The 18,668-nt window shown below is 40.7% G+C and overlaps 1 protein-coding gene across 3 annotated transcripts in view; it reads right to left on the bottom strand.

The window, feature by feature from the left end:
• The window catches only part of MYO1E (myosin IE), a 109,545-nt gene that overhangs the window by 2,008 nt on the left and 88,869 nt on the right, over positions 1–18,668 (bottom strand). The window contains exons 18-28 of one of the 3 annotated variants that reach the window (XR_001863135.1): positions 16,233–16,331; positions 12,368–12,512; positions 9,031–9,145; positions 8,166–8,335; positions 7,881–8,026; positions 7,257–7,403; positions 5,612–5,769; positions 5,080–5,172; positions 2,598–2,802; positions 462–668; positions 38–55 (exon numbers count right to left, since the gene is read on the bottom strand). Coding sequence is in view for 2 of the 3 variants with exons in the window: in XM_017737764.1 (XP_017593253.1) it covers positions 23–55; positions 2,598–2,802; positions 5,080–5,172; positions 5,612–5,769; positions 7,257–7,403; positions 7,881–8,026; positions 8,166–8,335; positions 9,031–9,145; positions 12,368–12,512; positions 16,233–16,331 (1,311 nt within the window). In the remaining variant the exon portion in view is untranslated. Of the gene's footprint in view, positions 1–22; positions 56–251; positions 669–2,597; positions 2,803–5,079; positions 5,173–5,611; positions 5,770–7,256; positions 7,404–7,880; positions 8,027–8,165; positions 8,336–9,030; positions 9,146–12,367; positions 12,513–16,232; positions 16,332–18,668 lie in introns of those variants that run through there. The other 2 variants (XM_017737764.1, XM_017737769.1) reach the window with 2 other exon arrangements.

Here is an 18,668-nt window from a genome sequence, read left to right as displayed (position 1 = left end):
CGTCTTGGGCCTCCCCCGGGCCGGCGGCGGGCGGCTCGACGTCTGCCTGCGGACACTGACCGACAGCAAGGGCGCGTGGGCTTTGGGGCTTGTGACTGAAACCTGAGCTTTAGCAAACCCCTCTGTCTTAATGAATTCATTTTGAAGAACATCACAGAACAAGGGAAAAAAGATTTTCTTGAATGTCACAACACTTAAAAATAGCAGTGTGAGACTTCCCTGGGAAAGGGACAGAGTTGCCATTTCTTTCCTATGGAAATGGATGAGTAAGGACTTCCCAGCAGTTCAAATGAAGATATTTAGTGCCCAGGCTGAAATGGAAGCAAATGTGCACATGCGGTTCATGCATATCTTGGTATCTGCACAGCTTAGGCTGTGTCTCTCCCCTTTCCCCAATGTCAACAGGGATTTAGTTTTTAGTATCAAAAACAAATTTCCAGCTCACAGGCTTGCTACTTTACCATTCTTGTGACTAAGCTGCAACAGAGACTTGCATATCTTTTAAGTTGCCTCAGATTCCAGGGCCATCTATGGACTTGTTCTGTTATAGCCAACTCTGAAGCAGCAGGGGAGATGCTGCACAAACTGTTACAGCTGTGACCACTCCAAAGATTAGGAAGGGGAAAGAGGGAAGAAATGCATTTTGCCAGCTCATCAGCTAATAAAGGCTGGAAGAGACAACAGGTATTAGACTCAGTATGTCAGTTTAAAATTAATAATCTATGTGCTGAATGACAAAAACTGTAATGATGTGGAGGAGAATGAATTGTGATCATGTAATGTAATGCCACAGTAACATTACACAGCTTTTGCAGAACAGGGTTACAGTTATTTACACAAAGTCCTAGGCTTAATTTTGTCAATAAACCTGTCTAATTCTAACTTTGTAGTGAACTGCACCAGAAAATAAGATTTGAAGTATGGGTTATAACAGCACTTCAGTTCTCAATGTATCTATGAGGGGAGAGATTTTCTCCCATTCTTCAGCATCTACTGCCTTTGCTCAGGGTAGGAGATGTTGTGAAACCTAGACCTACATATGGAAACTAAAGAATTCAGCAAAAGTCTTGGAAAATAGCTCAGCTTTTGTGCAGCCATGGTAGAACTAGGGTATCTTAAATGAGATGTTTTGCTGTTGCAAGGGAGCCTGGTGATTTTCATCTTGGTCTTGTACTGGATTGTTAGTACCAGTGTATCCTTCTTGGCAGCTTTGCTAAAAATGAACTTAATTCTAATCCTTAAAAATTATATCTACTTATATATGGCTATTAACACCTCTTCTAGCTTGCAGCTTCCTTTTGAAAAGGAACAGGCAGAGAAATGCTCATCTGAAATCCACGGCTGAATACAGTTATGTTGTTTCTTTTCAGTGCATTAATAAAGGAGCTCGTAATGCTCAGGAAGACAGCCATGGGAATGTCACTTTTGTTAAGAGTACTTCCTTTGGTTACTGCTGCAGAACAGCTGAGATGTTCGGGTTTGGCTTTATCCTATGGCTTATGTGTTTTTGTTGTTGTATGAACTGTAGTCTTAAGACAAAATCTAATATTAGTAAAAGAGTTTAACAGAAGAAGCTGACACGTGACAAGAACATCTCACCACCTAAAGACTCTATGTCTTATTGTTATTACAAGATGGAACGTGCCTGAAAGTGTTAGGATGTGCCGATGGGTTTGAAAGTGGTAAAATAAGTAGCAGTGACCACTTCTTTGTGATTTTTCTTATTTGAAGATTAATCTTAAACAGGAAAATGCTCTAAATATGCCTGAAATACCTTACGGGTGACACTGGGCACAGTGGGGTAAAATGACTGCCATTAGTACAACTGAAAAGACCTCTGTACCTGCCTAACCTTGGTTGAGGGCTCTGTGTTCAGGAACTAGAAAGCCCCTCCTAAGGAACCCTGTGCACTTTCATTTCTCAAAATCTATCAATTGTGCACATTTATGGTATTACTTGATTTCTGTGAGGTGTCTAATGCTCACTAACATTGTAACTAATATATCAAATCAGCAAAAGAATGCTTAGGCCAACAGGGTAATTCAGTGCAGAACACTTGCTAAGGAGCTTGTCTGCTGACTGACAGCTGAGACAGGGCTGTTTGTACAAAAAGGTGCCCTTGATACGGTTAAAAATAAATATACTTTTGCTGCCTCCAAGAATCCCCATTCATGCAGATCATGGGAGTTATCAGCAAACTGCTGCTTCTTTCTTTTTTTTTCATAGCGCTGCTGAGTAGGAAGCAGTCTTTGACAATTAAGTGACACTCAAGATTCCCACTATAGTGAAGCTCCACTGATGTTCTACAGGAGTGGAATAAGGGAAACTGCTGGGTCACTGAAAAACCTTAAAATTTTTTAAGGCCATCAACATTCAAATTTAAGATATTGAACTAGTACTGCTTCACCTTTATTCCTACAGCTCTAGGATAGCATATGTGTTTTGGAATCTGATGGAATTGATGATACCTTAGAGTACAGCTCAATAGCACAACCTGGTGATTGACATACAGAGTATATCAGTTATGAAGAGTTTGAGTGTGTGAAACAATTGGCAAAAATGGGCATCTTTTTCTCAGATTCAATGTAAAATCTTACCCAGCTGCTCCTTGGTCAGGTACTTTCAAGAAATCCAAGCTTTCTGGTTGCTGTGAAATCTTGCCTGATCCTCCCGACATTTGCCGTGGTAAAGCTGGTCGTGTCATACTTGTGTACAGGTTCTTCTGATTGGCCCATTGATTTCCTGGGAACTGGGGATGGGCTGCAGACTGGGGGGAATTTATTACTCCATTTTGGTGCTGACCTAGAAGTAAATAAAGCATGAATGCATGCATTCCAAACTCCAGCTCAGTAAAGGTAACCTTTTCCTTGTGCTGATTGAAGGCTTAACTGTCAGACACAGCTGTCAGAGAGCCCCACCTATCAAGGAACCTGAAAACCAAATCATGTTGAAATGTTGATTTATACTCGGTTTCCGGTCTGCTGACAATCTGTTTTGGGTTCACAACTGCATGGACTTGTGCTCAGGTTTAAGATGTGTGCCCTGAGTGAGCACAAGGATTAGCTCTCTGCCGAGTTCCAGTTTAGCTAACATGGTACCACCACACCTCTAAAACATTGCCAAATATTTTATCCAGATAAGGGTTAATCCAAAGCTAGCCAGAATTGTTTCTTTTTCTTTTGAAGTTCAAACTCAGTCTACCACATATTCAAGGAATTAGACTGTTTCTATTAAGTCGCTATAAATACTGGTCTGTTTTAACAAGCATGGGGTGGGGGGGAGTGTTTGGGCTTTTTTATTGTTCTGTTAAAAAAAATATACCTTGATGCTATTTTGATAGTTGAAAAGGAGTCTGAATTTTCTAGAAGTGACATGGGTTTATGCCTTTAAATAAATAATTATGCCTCTAACTTGAATTTAAAGCAAACCCACCCATGTCTGAGCTACTTGAGGTATCAGGGCCTGAAGAGCACAAGTCAGCATGCTTTACATTCCTAAAACCCCTATGGAGCAAAGCAGGAGCTATGCTTCCATTAAAATTCCATTTCCTTAATGACGGGGTAACCCTCTCCTTTGCCATTGTGATTATGCCTGCTAAACATTAGCAGAGAACAGCTGTGCAGAGAGGAGAATTCATAATCATGGCACCTGGGAAAACCCTACTGAATTCAACAGCTGTTCTGTGCTTCTGATATTCTCTGGATACTGTGGCAGAACTTAAGGGTCATAAACACCTACATAAACCCCACTTCGCAATCCAAGCCAGCATGGCACATACTTTAAGGTGATATAAATAAAGGTTTGGGTTATTCTGAACATGTACAGAACACTCTGTTCAGCTGCTGCACCACTGATTTCAAACCAAGATGTGAAAATACCAGAACCCAGAGTTGTTTGGGACTTTCAAGGAGGAATGTGCCCAAATCATGACAAGGCTTCAAACTCCTTGAAAGTCTGGACAGTGTAACTGGAACTCTTCTGTAACACGTCTGCAATTTTATTTTTCCAGCTACATGTGGCTACTTTACTTAACATACAAAAAACAACCAAATAAACCAAAATCCATGTTACTAGAACCTACAGAGAGGTCTGTAAGAAAACCTTCTAGTCACCTTTTAAATGTACCCCAATGCCTGAGGGTCAACACAGCACTTAACTTCAGCAATGACACTTCTCCTAGCTATAAAATTGCTGAAACAGTTTTTGAAAGTATAAACCAGACTCTGTCCTTGCTTTAACTGATGTACAAATACTCACTATATGTCTGCCAACAGGTCAGTTCCTTACAGTAATTTCCCACTTCACAACCAGTTCTGACACATCACACAGTCCTTAGTTTGACTCAATACAGCTGTGAGGATTTGGAATTGTCTATTTAATTTGGTGACCAAGACTGTCACACCCCCAACTTCCACCATTAGCACTGTGCTTCTCAATAAACAGCAGCTGACTGAAAGAGGACTCTTTGTTAAAAAGAAACTACTCTGGGAGTGTAAGTAAAAAAAAAACCTCTTGGGAAATGCCGGGTCAATGGAATATTGTTCTCCCCTCTGAGTTCACAAGCAAAATTAATCATATCTGCCCAGGGCAGAAGTGGAACACCCTAATTACATCAGTCCCCCGCAGAAAGGGCTGTTCACTGGCACAGTTGCTGTCTCCCAGCACTCAGGCACACAGGAGTTGTAATATGTCTGACAGGGCAGGACAATGAGACACAAATTGCATTCTGTGCTGTGGCTGGCACTGAAAGCAGTTTCACTGCAAAGGATTGTCTATGGCTTGATAAGCACAGAGCTTGTACTCTTCACAATGGAGACAGCTACAGGCTCAGGTTTACATTCAGTGACTTTTACCAAGTGTCTGAACAAGTCACCATCCACAACAAGCTGGACATCTCTGCAGGAATATCCAGCAAGACACTTCATAAAATGCCTACAAACATGCTTTCCAGGCAGGATTTTGTAAGAGAAATTTAAACTGTCACCATTATTTTTTTACTGGCTAAAAATTACCAGATGACAAGAGAAAAACAAAAGTCGCCATTTGGAACTCTGTTTTTCCCAGGCTAAGAGGACTTACCCGGAGGAGGTGGTGCAGCTCTCATAGGATAAGCCTGATTTTGAGACCTGCTGGAATACCCTCTGCCTTGGGTAAGGTTCCGTCTAGTAGGACCTAGAAGAAACCAGCAACATTCTGTTACCCCTTCAAAATTACATTAATTAGGTAAATCCTGCTGGCTGCCAGACCCCCTGTTCTGTCATCAGAAAGAGCTGATCTTCAGGAATAAGGAATCTGACTGCTGCAGGGTTGGCCAGGCTGTTACAAAGCATTAGGTGCAAAAAGGATGACTTTGGGATATTCTCCCTTTTGTGATCCAGTTCAACCTGAGGATATAAAGCAAAGCCTTCTTGCCACTACAGTAAACAAGGCCCAGAACACTGACAGCTGTAGAGCAGCAAGGAATTCTGCTGTTTCCTTAAGATCTTTGTGTAAGTGTTACAGAGAAATTAATAAAGAACACAGTGAGGCTAGAGCCAGGACGGATAGAAAAGTCCACCATTCTCTGAATTTATAAACCTTTCCCTAATTTCTAGAGGAAATTCATACTTACGGGAATTCTTTGGTAGCCCTGGTCCAATGCTGATCTGCAGCACTTTATTACTTGGTTTGAGAATGGCTACATCTCCTTGGCCTTGCATAAACTGCACTTGTCGAGAACCAGCACTGCTCCAGGGCCCCCAGCTCTCCTTCTTCAGCTTCACTTCAAGTCTGACAGAAGCACGTGAACACATGAATGAAAAAAACCCAGAATTCCTACATCAAATCAAGACAGTACTGCTTGGCAGCAGATAACTTAGAAATACAAAATTAAAAGCTTACACTGAGAATCTGCATTCCATGAGACTCAGCTGACATAACCACCTAATTAAATCTTTTTTCCATGCTTTTTTTTTTTTTTTTAATGTTCTTCTTAATTGACACACTAACTTTCCTGGTACAGCTTCTCAAAGGAAGTTTTAAGATGCTCTGGAGAGGACAGTGAGCTTTGAAGAAAGATGTGTGAGCCCTCAGCCACCAGTGCCTCTGGCACTGCCTCTGCTGGTGCTGCTCGAGGCTGTGTTTGGGGACATTGCCCTGTACACACTGTCAGAGGTGCACGCACACTGGAGGTGTGGGTGGCTGTACACTGCCCTGCGTGGGCTTTGGGGCAGGCCCTATGCTGTGCTGCAGGTGAACAGTTCTGCATACAAACACCTCACCCTTTCATTTTACAGTCCTTCCCATGCAGACACACATACACACGCACATTCTTTCCCAGCACTGCCACACTATCCATCTGCTCTGAACTGTACCCAGATACGGTTTTGGGCAAGACCCCAGAAGCGTAATATATGACATTTACTCCTGGTACTAGCTTTGCATTCCCAGTGCACAGGAGTGTATGCTACAATAATGTTCCATACTTCCACACTCAATGCTCCTTCTACACCCTTTACAAACAAAAATAGTGATCTACTGCTGCCTTTCATAATTCCTCCACCTTTTTGAAGGCAATAAAATAAACATACAAATCCAAGGCCTGCTGTTGCTGATCTCCTTAATGGGTGGAAGTATTAACAAAAGCACATTTGCTGGGATTGTTTCCAGGATGTCCTCACAGCCAAAATGCTCATCAGACATGCTCTAGGTTTTCAGGCTTGTTTCTAAAAAATGTTCCCAATATCACTTACTTAAGTGAGGCCTCTTTAGAATTATTCTTTTACCCTGCAGTCCCCTGCACCCACAAACTTCAGCATTTCAGACTGTTATATTACGTGCCAAGAATTCTTTCAAACTCTTCATTGAGATGTCTGCACTCCTAGGTGAAGGTGAAGAAGCAGGAAGGGGATGCTCCCTGCTCCTGTCAGGAGCCAAGCAGCAGCTGTGCAGTGGCTGTGCAGGGCCCTGCCCTGGGCTCTGCTGGCACAGCTGCTCCGTGGCAGAGCTGCAGAGGCATGGGCCCAGTGCCACAGGCAGGAGAAAGAAGGCAGCTCTCCATGCACACACAGTGGGAAGGGACAACTGGCCCTGGTAAATCCTAACCTGTTACTCCAACAAGGCAAGCACAAAGTCTGGTCTCCTTGCACATACAGGGTTTTACACTGTGCTACCTCCTGTTACTGTAAATAAAGTACAGCTTGCACTCACTCATTTGCCCTGACAGCAAGAACAAAACATTTATCCCTAAAAGCCCATTGAAAAAGGCCATAACTCACGTATTGCTAAATTTCAGAGGTAGTTTTCTTTGTGTTTTCTCTTCGTATCGTTTAGATAAGAGGCTTAAAAACTCCGTTTTGAAGACTGATTCAAGCAAACTATCGTATTCCTGTTCATGTAGAATGAAAATGTCATCCTGCATGGTGCTGCAAGGAAATCAGAGCATATACCATCCAGTTTAAAATGTCATCAGCAAATACAGCCAGCATTATAATGATATTTGCAGAGTACTCATGGTTAATTTTTAAAAACATACGAAGTCCAAGCAGCATTAATTACAGAACCTTGCTTTCTGAGAACAGGTTTGTTTTTTTTCAGGAGTTGGTAATGGAATATCTGAAATAATCCCTTTTGAGAGACAGGAATACTACTTAGTCATCTTATAGTAATTACTGTTAGCAAAAAATCATGTGCTAATAAAGTTACAATTATAATTCTTCTCTTCAATAACGGCAGATTTTGTGATTAGAGATAAATTGGAAATTTGAAGGTTACTGAAGCAAGTCGGAAACCCAAAGCAAGCAAATTCAGAAAGAAAGCTTTCAATTCCCACTTCATCAACTTATTTTTCCCATCCTACACAAATTGCTCTGTCAGTGGAAAAATATATTCCAGGTACTGACCTTAAAGAAACAGAAAGAATTCTCTCCACTTCCATCCTTCGCTTCAAGACTTCCTTTACCTGGCCTTTCTCTGGGCCCTGCTTTATCTTTTCACGCCCAATCAGGTAAATGCACTTGGGAGTCAGGATGAGATCTCGCTTCACGCTCTGAAACACAACATTAAAAATACACAGCCGTGTCCTGCATGGTGTGACCCTGACCTGGGCAGTTTCTGTGACAGGATGGTGAAGACAACTCTGACTCCCAGCAAAACTCATCTTTAGGGGATGTTGCTGTTCCACCCACCTTAAACCGTCTGTCGTATTTAATTACAGTGTCTGCAAAATCGATCTTCTCCCGTTTGCCCACAAACTGCCGTAGCTCAGGATGGTCCTCCAAGCCTATGTAATCTCCCACAAAATTCCTGTTAATGCTGTTCCGTCTTCTCTCTTTCTTGTTCAGCAAGAGATCTGATGCTTAAACACCAAAGATAAACACTGATTAATAGCATCTACTAAATTTCCTAAACTCATGCTCTCAAAGAGCCAACTGTTTCACACGGAATTTCTTGGGAAGTGATAACCAAATTGTTTCTAATATGGAAAAAAGTGAAGTACTGCTACTGATCCTTTAGATAAGGATGTATGTGATCATTAAATCAATTCCTAATGAAATACACTGATGGCAAGCTCAGTAGTTCTGGTTAATTGGGAGCACTTCTGGAAGTCGGAAATTTCTCACTCACTGCTGGAAATTAAAGATTAACCCTTCTAAACCGAGTGTGTTCATTCACACAGCTCAGGTCACACACAACTAAGTCCCAGTAGAGTCCCTGGATTGATTTTATCACCTACAGATTATTCAGATTTTGCATAACTGTGGGAAGTTTTCTTTTCTGCCTCCCCTGCAGCATCTTTTGCTGTCTGTCCTACTCAGTCTGGTTTTGATTTGAGAGCAAAACACTGGGCAGTCCAAGAGGTCTGTGCATGCAGAGCAGTCAACCTCATTAGTGGTACCTTAGTGGTCCAACAAGGTCATCATTCCGAGACAGTCACCTGTAATGCAACTTTTGCCTAGAGAGGGAGAGATTGCCTTCCTTTTCGTGTCCCTCCTGCTCTTCCTGGAACCATGTGTGTGTGTGAAGTGCCTGCCAGCAGAAGTTACGACCTACCTTCTTCTCTCATCTGCACATATTTTTTTCTGGCTGTGTACTTCCTCCAGGCCTTCTGGATGGCCCTGGCATACCCATCATACTTCCTCTCTCTCATCTCTTCTAACAGGAACAGCTGTACAAAGAGACAATGCAGTGGGTCAAACATTTTACATGCAAAGTTCAAGAAAAAGCTGCATTTTACTTTCAACAACTCTCCAGTACATTTCACTCTAGATCCAAGCTGGTGCCTCTTCCACAACTGTGGGATGTGAGATTGGAATGTTAAGGTAACCTTTTCTGGAAGAAATCTCCGATGCTTGAGTGGCTGTGGCTCTTACCAGTCTACCCATTAAGTTCCATACCCCATGATGAAGGAAGAGGAACATGGATTCTCCCTGAGATATGCTACTGGTGCAACTCAAGGTTCTCCACTGGCCATTTCTTCAGCCTCCATCCACACATTCTCCAAAATTCCTACTTCTCTAGTCAGAATGTTACCATGTCTGTGGGGATCTGTGCAATGTGTAACATAACGCACTGCTCACAAGCAACTTTCTTCCCTGGCTGAATTTCATACCCTTGTGTCCCCTGGCTCCATTCTCTCTCACCCCCAAAGGTATGTCAAAAGTATGTCATAGTAAGATTTTTGGGTCTAAAATGTCATAAATCAAGAGAAAATACTGTTTTATTAAAACAGGAATGGAAGGTGCATCCCCTTTTTTGAGAATTTCCCAGGTCCTACTAAATATATGTAAATTCAATGCATTAGAACAACTTCATATTTTTTTGCAGGATGCAGCATATTCACTATAGCCTTTTACATACTTTAGTTAAATGGGGTTTTTGTCTTATCAGGAGCATAAGCATTTGGCTAAATTGCAGCACTCAATCAATTCACTGACATGACTGTTGCTTATTATTTCCCTCCATTGTGTGTAAGTTTTCTCCTAGCTTTCAAGAGATAAAATTAGTAAAAACAGGTATATGGAGAAGCAAACCTGGGCTTTAGGATTTTTTTTTTTTTTACTTTGCTGCTCTAACCCATGCAAATCTAGAAAAATATTGTTGTTCATATTGATCTTAAAGGAAACTCGATCTGGTGCAAACCATTTCCACAGAACCTCACTTGCTCCCATACAGAGTTATTTATTCAGGTGTGTGATAGAAATGTAAATAACAAAGCCTTCTTTCTGCCACCCATAAAACCTTATTTCACAGTTGGCAATTCTCCATCTACAGCAAACTTATTTTAAAAAATATTTAAAATCTCTTCCCGAACACAAGGACTCACTGGGGTTTCAGCACAGGCACGAGAGCTCCTGGTGCAAAAACATCCTCAGCTGCAGCAGGGACATGACCAACCCCTCCTGCAATTCAGGTTACAGTGACAATATTGATGCTGTCCTCTCCTGAGCACTCCCCATTTATTTCTCTAACAATAATGCTAATTGCAAAATAATCTATCATCTGCAGCTGAAGGTCACCGTTAAGGAAGTTCAACTAAATCACTGAGCTAAAATACAGTTCTTAACCTATAGAAATAAAGATACTGCACAAGCCCTTTCCTAAAATATGTATTGTAAAGCCTCCCCTTACACTCGCAAGCAAATAAAATATTTTTATCTGATTAACCACAACAGGTGCTCTTTTTGGTGGAAGAAAGAAAAAATTTCATTTACCATCTAAAAGATTATTTTTCTCAAAAGCAATACAACCCTAGCCAGTACCTTAGTAATATAAGATGAAAGATGATTATCTTTCTTAATAAAATCTATAAATCAAGCTTTAAAATATTCAGTTCACAAAAACATTTTCTGCTTAAAATAAAAAAAGCCAAACTCTTTTTGGTACTTATTTAAAAATAGATTTCACGGCATTAAAAAAATGAAAGAAAACATATACAGTAATTGAAAGCATTATTTTAAATTAAAATCAAAACACAACCCCCCAAAAATTTCCAGTCAACTTCATGTTGTCCTAAGCTGCAGAACTGCCCTTCAGTAAAACTCACAGATACACCATTAAATGGCATATCCATGCAAGCAGGACTTAGCATCACAAAAATGCATCAGGATGGGAAGATGCTTCCACTGGACTACATCTTCCTCTGAAAAGAACCTGTAGCACATGATGTTGGGGTATAGATTATTAATTGACTGAAGGGGAACTGGATCCATCAACCCCATGGCAGCACTTGCCACTTGGCTACTAAACAGAAGACAGACACCAGGAAATTGCACTGACTTCGTAAGACAAAACTCCCAATTATCTCCAGAAAGAAATCACAACTGTGCTCCAGAGGAAGCAGGTAAGGCTCAAATCACAGCTGTGCTCCAGAGAAGCAGGTAAGGCTCACACTCCCTCAGAATTAGCCGGGTGTTGTTGTAATGACCAAGTAGGATCAATCCCACATTAGTTTCCTGCTCTGCCAATATGCACCTGGAGTATTGTAATAACCAACATCTTGAGCACTCTATGCTGTAGTGTATAAACATGTCCCTCAGATGCGGGCAGGAATGTAAATCCCATTATTCCTGAACAGTATCTTACCCTATTTATGCTAAAAACAACAAAATTTCTATTGTGACTTGGAGAAGCATTCTTTTGTCCTTTAACAAATATCTTCCTATGTGATTGGACACAGCAGTGTCACTGCCTGAGTTACTACCGTTCTACAGAGAAAAATGTTCTTGGAACAGCAAATGGTAGCCATGCAAGTGTTCAGCTTTTGTTCTAGCATGTAACTTCAGATTAAGCACCAAGAAATCAATGCTCAACTGCACGACGTGCTACACAAACTAAGCCCCATTGTTTCTGATGTATCAGGAATACATGAGGGTGAGGAGAGCACAGATTTTCCTTAACAACTTTCCTGAATAGCAAAGTAAGAAAACTTCTTTCCAACAGATTTTGCATGGTTTAGTAGCTACAGGATAAAACCAGCCTTGTGATGCCTCCTTAATATTCTCTTTGGAATTTCAAGTTGCAGTCATTCTGGAATGTTGATTTACTCCATGCTGTGTAACATATCCTTACCATCCCTGGGGACTATTCTACCTTCATCAGTAGCATTTGTTATGAGAAGAGGACCAATGTTCTTGATACCAAAGCATCTTCATAACCCATTTTTCCTCTTCTTGATGCATTTAATTCTCTTTGTATTAAGTGCCAAAACCCTGCAGTGGCCTTATATAGTGTGCCTTTTACACAGCCTCTATGACAGATGTGCCCAGCCTGTCTTAGATTTTTACACTTCCCCCACCTTAGCAGGTGTCATGCTCAGCTTCTGAGTGGGCAGGACATTCATTTCAGCAAACAGTTGCATATTTAAAGAATTGTGTTCTGGCACACTTACAGACTCTGGAGCTTTGATGAAGACTTTGGACTTCCCAAGCTGGTACTGGTCAGGATCCATGTTGACTGACTGAAGCAGGTGGAGGACTCCTTGTTTCTCTTCTCCTTTCCACAAGGGCCAGGTTGCTTTGGTCAGAATGGCATACCTTAACCACCAAGGAGAAGAGATTAAAACCTGGGGTCAAACAGCAGCAGCAGAACACCACTGACTCTTGGCCAGCATTACCCTGGCAGAGGTTGGCAATGGCAGCAGGACTCAGAGCTTGGTGTGTGTGAAGATGCACGGTATTAGGATGTTTCCTGTTTAGTGAGACCAAACAACTGAGAAGGACAACAGTGCCCCCAAGTCTCCCATTTCCAGATGCTAAGTTACTACCTGGTAAGCAGCAGTTAATTGCAGAAAGTTCTGCTGGAATCTGCTGAAGTCCGGGGGGAGGTTATTCACCAGCAATGACCTGTGGTCCAGATTTGAGTACCTAAATCCTTGGTATTCTAAACTGATTCCCAAGCACACATCCAATTTCTCACTCAAGCCTTCTCAGTCTGTCTTATTCTTACAAACATCTTTTCTGTTTCTGAGCAAGTGACAGTTTGTGCTCAAACCCACCTGTTCAACAGCTGGGCTGCATTTAGCAAGAAGCCAATTCCTGGCTCTATCCCAGGAAGCCTCTGGCTTGGCCTCTGGTGCAAGAAGGAAGCAACAGTGATGTTGGTGCTACATTGAGGGCACGCTGGGAACTGACCCCACAAAGGGCCCGGAAGGAGCAGGGAAGTGGCTCTAACAGCATGTCTTTGACAGAAAGAAACACCTCGCCTTCTCTCTCATGGTGTCCTCTGTAAGCATTGAGAATTAAGTGGATGCCAGGGTTGCAGCCCCTTTTAAACTGTCCACTGTTCCAGGCCTCACTTAGGCTCTTGGAACTGCCAGGCTGGAGTTACAAAGATGCCTTGTTCAACTGCCCACCAAAGGAGCACTGCTGGGCTTTAGCTGCCCCAGCATATCTATGGGTAAGTAACTTCTCTGGCAGCAGCTGTTTAGGCTTCTTTGACAAGACTAGAGAACAGCTAAATACGTTGAGACAAATTTCTCCCCAAAATCTTATGTTCTTTACTCTTGACAATTTCCTTTTAATGCCTTAGGCATACTTAAGTTATGTAAACTATATCACACTTATTAGTAAAAGTATTCAACACATGAAAAAAGTGATCAAGTATGAAGGTCAGTTTGTGGTAATTCCCAAGTTGTTAAGATGATTTAGGCAACTCCTAATAAAATGTTCTCAAAAATCACACAAGGAATTGGTGGAAAATACATTAAAGGAATGTTGATTACCCATTATCATAATATCTAAAATGTTATCCAGCCAAGAAGCAGAAACAGTGTCATGCAATTTAACAATGCCACACAAACAGAAATAGCAAACACTTAAAAAGAAATATATCACGAAACCCAAACACCTTTGAATAGAAGGTGCATCGAGAGAGAGTAACTTCTGAATAATTCAGTAGGATTCAAACCACTGATGTTCTCATGTTCAAATCTCTCAGTTAACAAATGCTCAGGTACTCTGCTGTATGGTGTAATGAAGTAGCTCTTACACCACCTTAAATATAGCAGCATATTATACACAATCTATGTTTAGACAGAATGTGTACACTTACATATTTATGTGATGTATCAGTATTATGGCATAAACAGATGCAACGCAGTAAGGAGTTGTAAGTTAAAGTAACTCCCAGCTCATTTATTTACCAGCCTCTTTTGCAGGCTCATCATGTACTGCCAACAGTGCAGCTGTACAGGTAGGTCTAACCAAGTCTGAAGGTAAAGGAGCCGAGGTGAATAAAGGTGTTTGAAACTGCTGCCTTCCACACAAGAGACTGTGACATGACATTTCAGCATGCTACAAATTCTCTCCTACATCTCCCGAGCTGTAAAGGAAGGCACAGGGAAAAACGTGATTCAAGCCCTTTTAATACAAGTAAATCTCTTGGGTACAAAGTAAGAATAGATTTGAAATTCTCCTTTTTCATCAAATTAACTTCATACATTTTACTGGTGTGACAAGTCTACAGGGCAGAATAAACATTATTCTATGGCATGCACTATTTAAGCATTTCAGTTTGATAACGTGATAACTCCTACTGTTCACTGCTGTTTAGCAATGGCACTTCAGTGTCCTCGTGCATGCTTCCCATGAAACCAGTCATGTCACTATCCATGAATCCAGGTTTGTCAAGCTTGTGTAATTTGATCTTGCAGATTATTTCAGCACAAGTACTAAATGTGTTCTTAACATGCTTCTGAAACAATTTCAAATCATGACTGCCCCCAGTTATGTATTACAATAAGTAAGCAGTTAGGTCTGATGGCTAAATAGGGAGTGGGAGCTCAGCTTTCAGATTGGTTATGCTTGGGAACACACAGGCCTTTTCAGTGGCTGTGGCTTTTTGCATGCAAATGTAAATTTTGTACATAAAAGTCTATTCAGCCCAGCAATCTCCAATTGCATGGAGCTGCCAAGGAACGCCCAATGAAAACAAGTGTACAAGCATGCATTTCCTGTCCATCCCATGCCTCAGCCCGCTTTTACTCACACTGACTCAGGGGGTCAGAACAGAGCTTGTTCTGGATGCTAGGAACTGTGAATGGAAAGGGTGCAGGAAGAGTTTTACTCATAACAAAATGTTAAATTTAACAAAGCTAATTAATCTGAAACAAAAGGATGAATTCCCTAAAGAAGAGTTTCAGTTGCCTGTGGATCCAGAAGTATCACGTAACTTTCCTTTGGGCAGAGCTCTCACAGTCTGTGCTCAGGCTAGATTTGACACACAGTATAAATCTGTTACTTGTCTCAGCAACAGTCTGTGTTAAGTAACATAGCTTGTAGAATGTTCATGTTTATATGTCTGGGCTTGAAGATCATGAAGAAAAAGGAATTTTAAATTGTTTTATAATGAAAATTAAGTCCATACTTTCAGAGATTTTAGGTCTGACAGTTACTACATTATCAGAATATTCTTGGTATTATCATGAAGTATTACTAATGGCTTTGTTCTGTGCTGTCTGATTAATTATACTCCACTCCTTTCAAAAACTGATTGGGTTTTTATTTTATACTCTCAAATTCAATGCAACGACTTCCAACAAAAGCTGATTTATGACATAAAGCCTTTTTTGGGCACTTATTAGCTGTATGTCTCCAGCTTCTGAAAAACAGAAGCTGAATGTTGTATAAATCTTGAAACTGCTCTTATTTAAGAGGATTTCATTAGCTAGTGGAGGTAGTTAATCATGTTAACAGCTGGTCCTAAGACACTGAGAACAGGACTGACCTTACAGAGCTCTGACTTGCTTTCATTCATTCAGTGAGCAGCTGCAGAGGTTTGAGCTGCACCCATTCCCAGCTGGTGGAACCCTAGTGGAAGGGTAACGAGCACTGTACACTAAGGTTACTCTTTACACTGCAATGGCTGAATGGCAGGCATGGATTTCTTTACGTGTCTTCTGTCTGCCGTGGAGCAGTAACATTTTAGACAAGGGCTTGCAGCTGGACACTCAGATTTCAGCACTGCAGTGGTTCCTTTAACTCTTTGTAACTTTGAGGAAGCCTCTCATAGCACTACAAATACTGAGGCCTTAGGCAAGTTTACAGAAAAAATGAAGTACTTTCAACAACACAAAGCCAGGCTTTAAAGCACTTCAAAATCTCTGTGTAATCTGGATCACTGCGCAAGGCACATGTGGAGAAAGGGGTAGGGGGCAATGAGAAGGTTTCAAAACTTGCAGCCTCTTAGTTCCCTCCTCATCATGTAAACAAATGTGCTGTTGTTTACAGCAATGCTTCTGAACCAGTGTTACCTACCTCTGCAGAAACTTCTTGAAAACCCGTCTGTAGGCGTAGCCAGCTCTTCTTACTCGAATATTTTCTTTCAGACCCAAGTATTCCACTTGATGTTTTACCCTGGGGACAAAAACAATGCAGGGCTTAAAATCCATTTTATTTCAGCATACTTGTGGATTGAGGTATTCTTAAACATATGAATCATGTTTAACTACTGATTGCTAAAATTCATGCACAGGTAAATGAATCTATTTTTGCACATGACACTGCCCACTGCATGGTAGGAAAGACCTTCCAGGTAGACTGGAGCACAGAAATATAAGTAACAAGTTTACCTTAGCATTTTTTCCTAGTTTAACTTCCCATCTCCAAAGTAATTTATGTATAAATTTCTTAGGTAATAATAAAACCCATAAAAGGCCAAGTAAATATTACCAATACTGTTACACAGCTGGTATCCAAGGGGCTGGGAAATTGTTTTGTGTTCTCTTACTGTACGTTTTTCCTATGCTTTACATAGCTCAAACAGCAACACAGTAACATTTTATTTTTCTTGTTGTTATGGAGAAAAGACCAAATCTGATGGCTGGAAAAAGCCCCAGATGCCAAACTTTCACTACACAAAGAATCAGAAAGAAGAAAGCCAGGTCAGCATACTGATGAAAAGCTAGAATTCCTCCTAATTTTACCATGCTGCAAAGGAAGGATTCAAGCATAAGCACAAGACTGGCTGAAGCCAGTAATGGATGACTCATCCATGGCACGTTTTAAATGACAAACAAAAGCTGAGCTGGTACCAGTCCCACAGAAAGTGTTAATGGCTGTGGAGGAACTCTGCTGCACATGGGAACTGAAGCAGCATCATCCCAACACCATCAGAGTTGCCTCACACCAAACACTTCCAATTAGGTTCTAACCAGGGAACAAGTATGTGCCCATGAAATGCAAAGCAGAAAACCAGCAAAACAAAAAAGCTTTTGCACTTTTCCCTCCTTCTAAACCCGTGGCACATTTATGGTTTTATGCTTCTTCTTACTTATCCTGCTAGTCTACTACTTAATGCTTGGTAATTTGATTTGAAGAATTTCAGTTACTGACGTCCTTTGCCTTTCCTTAATTTTCTAATCTAAGTCATGTGCTGAAAGAAGCAATGTCAGTTTTTCACTCTGTTGCTGTTCTGTTGGGGCAAAGTATAAAAGCTTTAGCTTTCAGTCTGAAATGTAAGCGTTGTTAAGATTTTAGTCCTGCAAGTTTAACAAACAGTATATAAAAGAGCATCTATTTACATATAATTTTTTAAAAGTGAGCGTGTAAGAAGCCATTTAAATTTTTTTTGCTTACTATTTCTCTGATTTTACAAAAGATTTTTCAAATCCTGAAACACTCTCAGTTAATTCTCTAGCTATTTTGAAAAGTCAAATTCGAATATAAAATGTACTGCCCATTGATTTTTTTGTCGAGACTTTTTTTTCAATGACTCATAGTATGAAGGGAAAAATCTTTTGAAATCTCTTGCTACAAATGACAAAATCTCTTCAGTTATTTTTCTTTTTAAAGACCACTTTTGAGAGGTGTTTTACTAAATGATGAGTGATACTGCTCTTTTAGCTTACAATAAAGAATACTACAGATTCTAATCTTGCTGTGTTCAAGGAATAAAGTATATTTTGTACCCACTCCAAGAATTCTGGTACAGTACAAAGTTGGTGGACAAAAATACATTTTCCTGTTTATAGCTTTCTCTCCTGTTCACATCTGGAATAATGCACTGGAGCAACAGTACTACTCCCATTTTCTTACTGTCCTGCCAGTATCACTGTCCAGCACCAGAGAATTTGAGACATTTTTCTGTTTTTTTCCTTTCCTTTCTGAGAAAAGGCACACTGAAAATCTCCCTCCAGGCAGCAACCTCAAGCAGGTCAGGGTCTGGGAATTCAGCTAATGCAGCAGTTTTGAATACAAGTCGCAGTGGCTGTGCCAGGACCTGAACAAAAACACATTTCAAGAACACCCCAATTTCTGGAATAACTAAGGTATTATACAAGGTTTAGATATTACACAAGGCCTATGTTTCACTGCTAAATATTCTGGAGTTATTCAACAGCAGCAGAAAGGTGGAGTTCCTTGAGCATGAAGTAAGACAGGCTTTGTGAAAGAGTTTTTTCCTTTTTCAGTTACATTTTCACGGTCTAGTAACCTGCTACTAATAAGCAAATTGCTACTCCCATCACACTAAGGCAGCCTATGTATGATGCAGCATTATGTTGACCACACAAGAAAACAATGCAAGACAAAAAAATTTAAAAATCAACCAATCAGCAAAATATTACATAAACTCAATTATGTTTTTTATTTCCCTCAAATCTTTTTCACAGTAAAACTGAGAAACAACAATATTAAGCTTAACTTTGAATTGTCACATGCATATAAATTTCTTTTCCCTACCCCTGTCACTAA

This window comes from Corvus brachyrhynchos, unplaced genomic scaffold, assembly GCF_000691975.1.
Source record: "Corvus brachyrhynchos isolate BGI_N302 unplaced genomic scaffold, ASM69197v1 scaffold200, whole genome shotgun sequence".
NCBI lineage: Eukaryota > Metazoa > Chordata > Aves > Passeriformes > Corvidae > Corvus > Corvus brachyrhynchos.
This window is presented reverse-complemented; position numbering and strand designations above follow the sequence as displayed.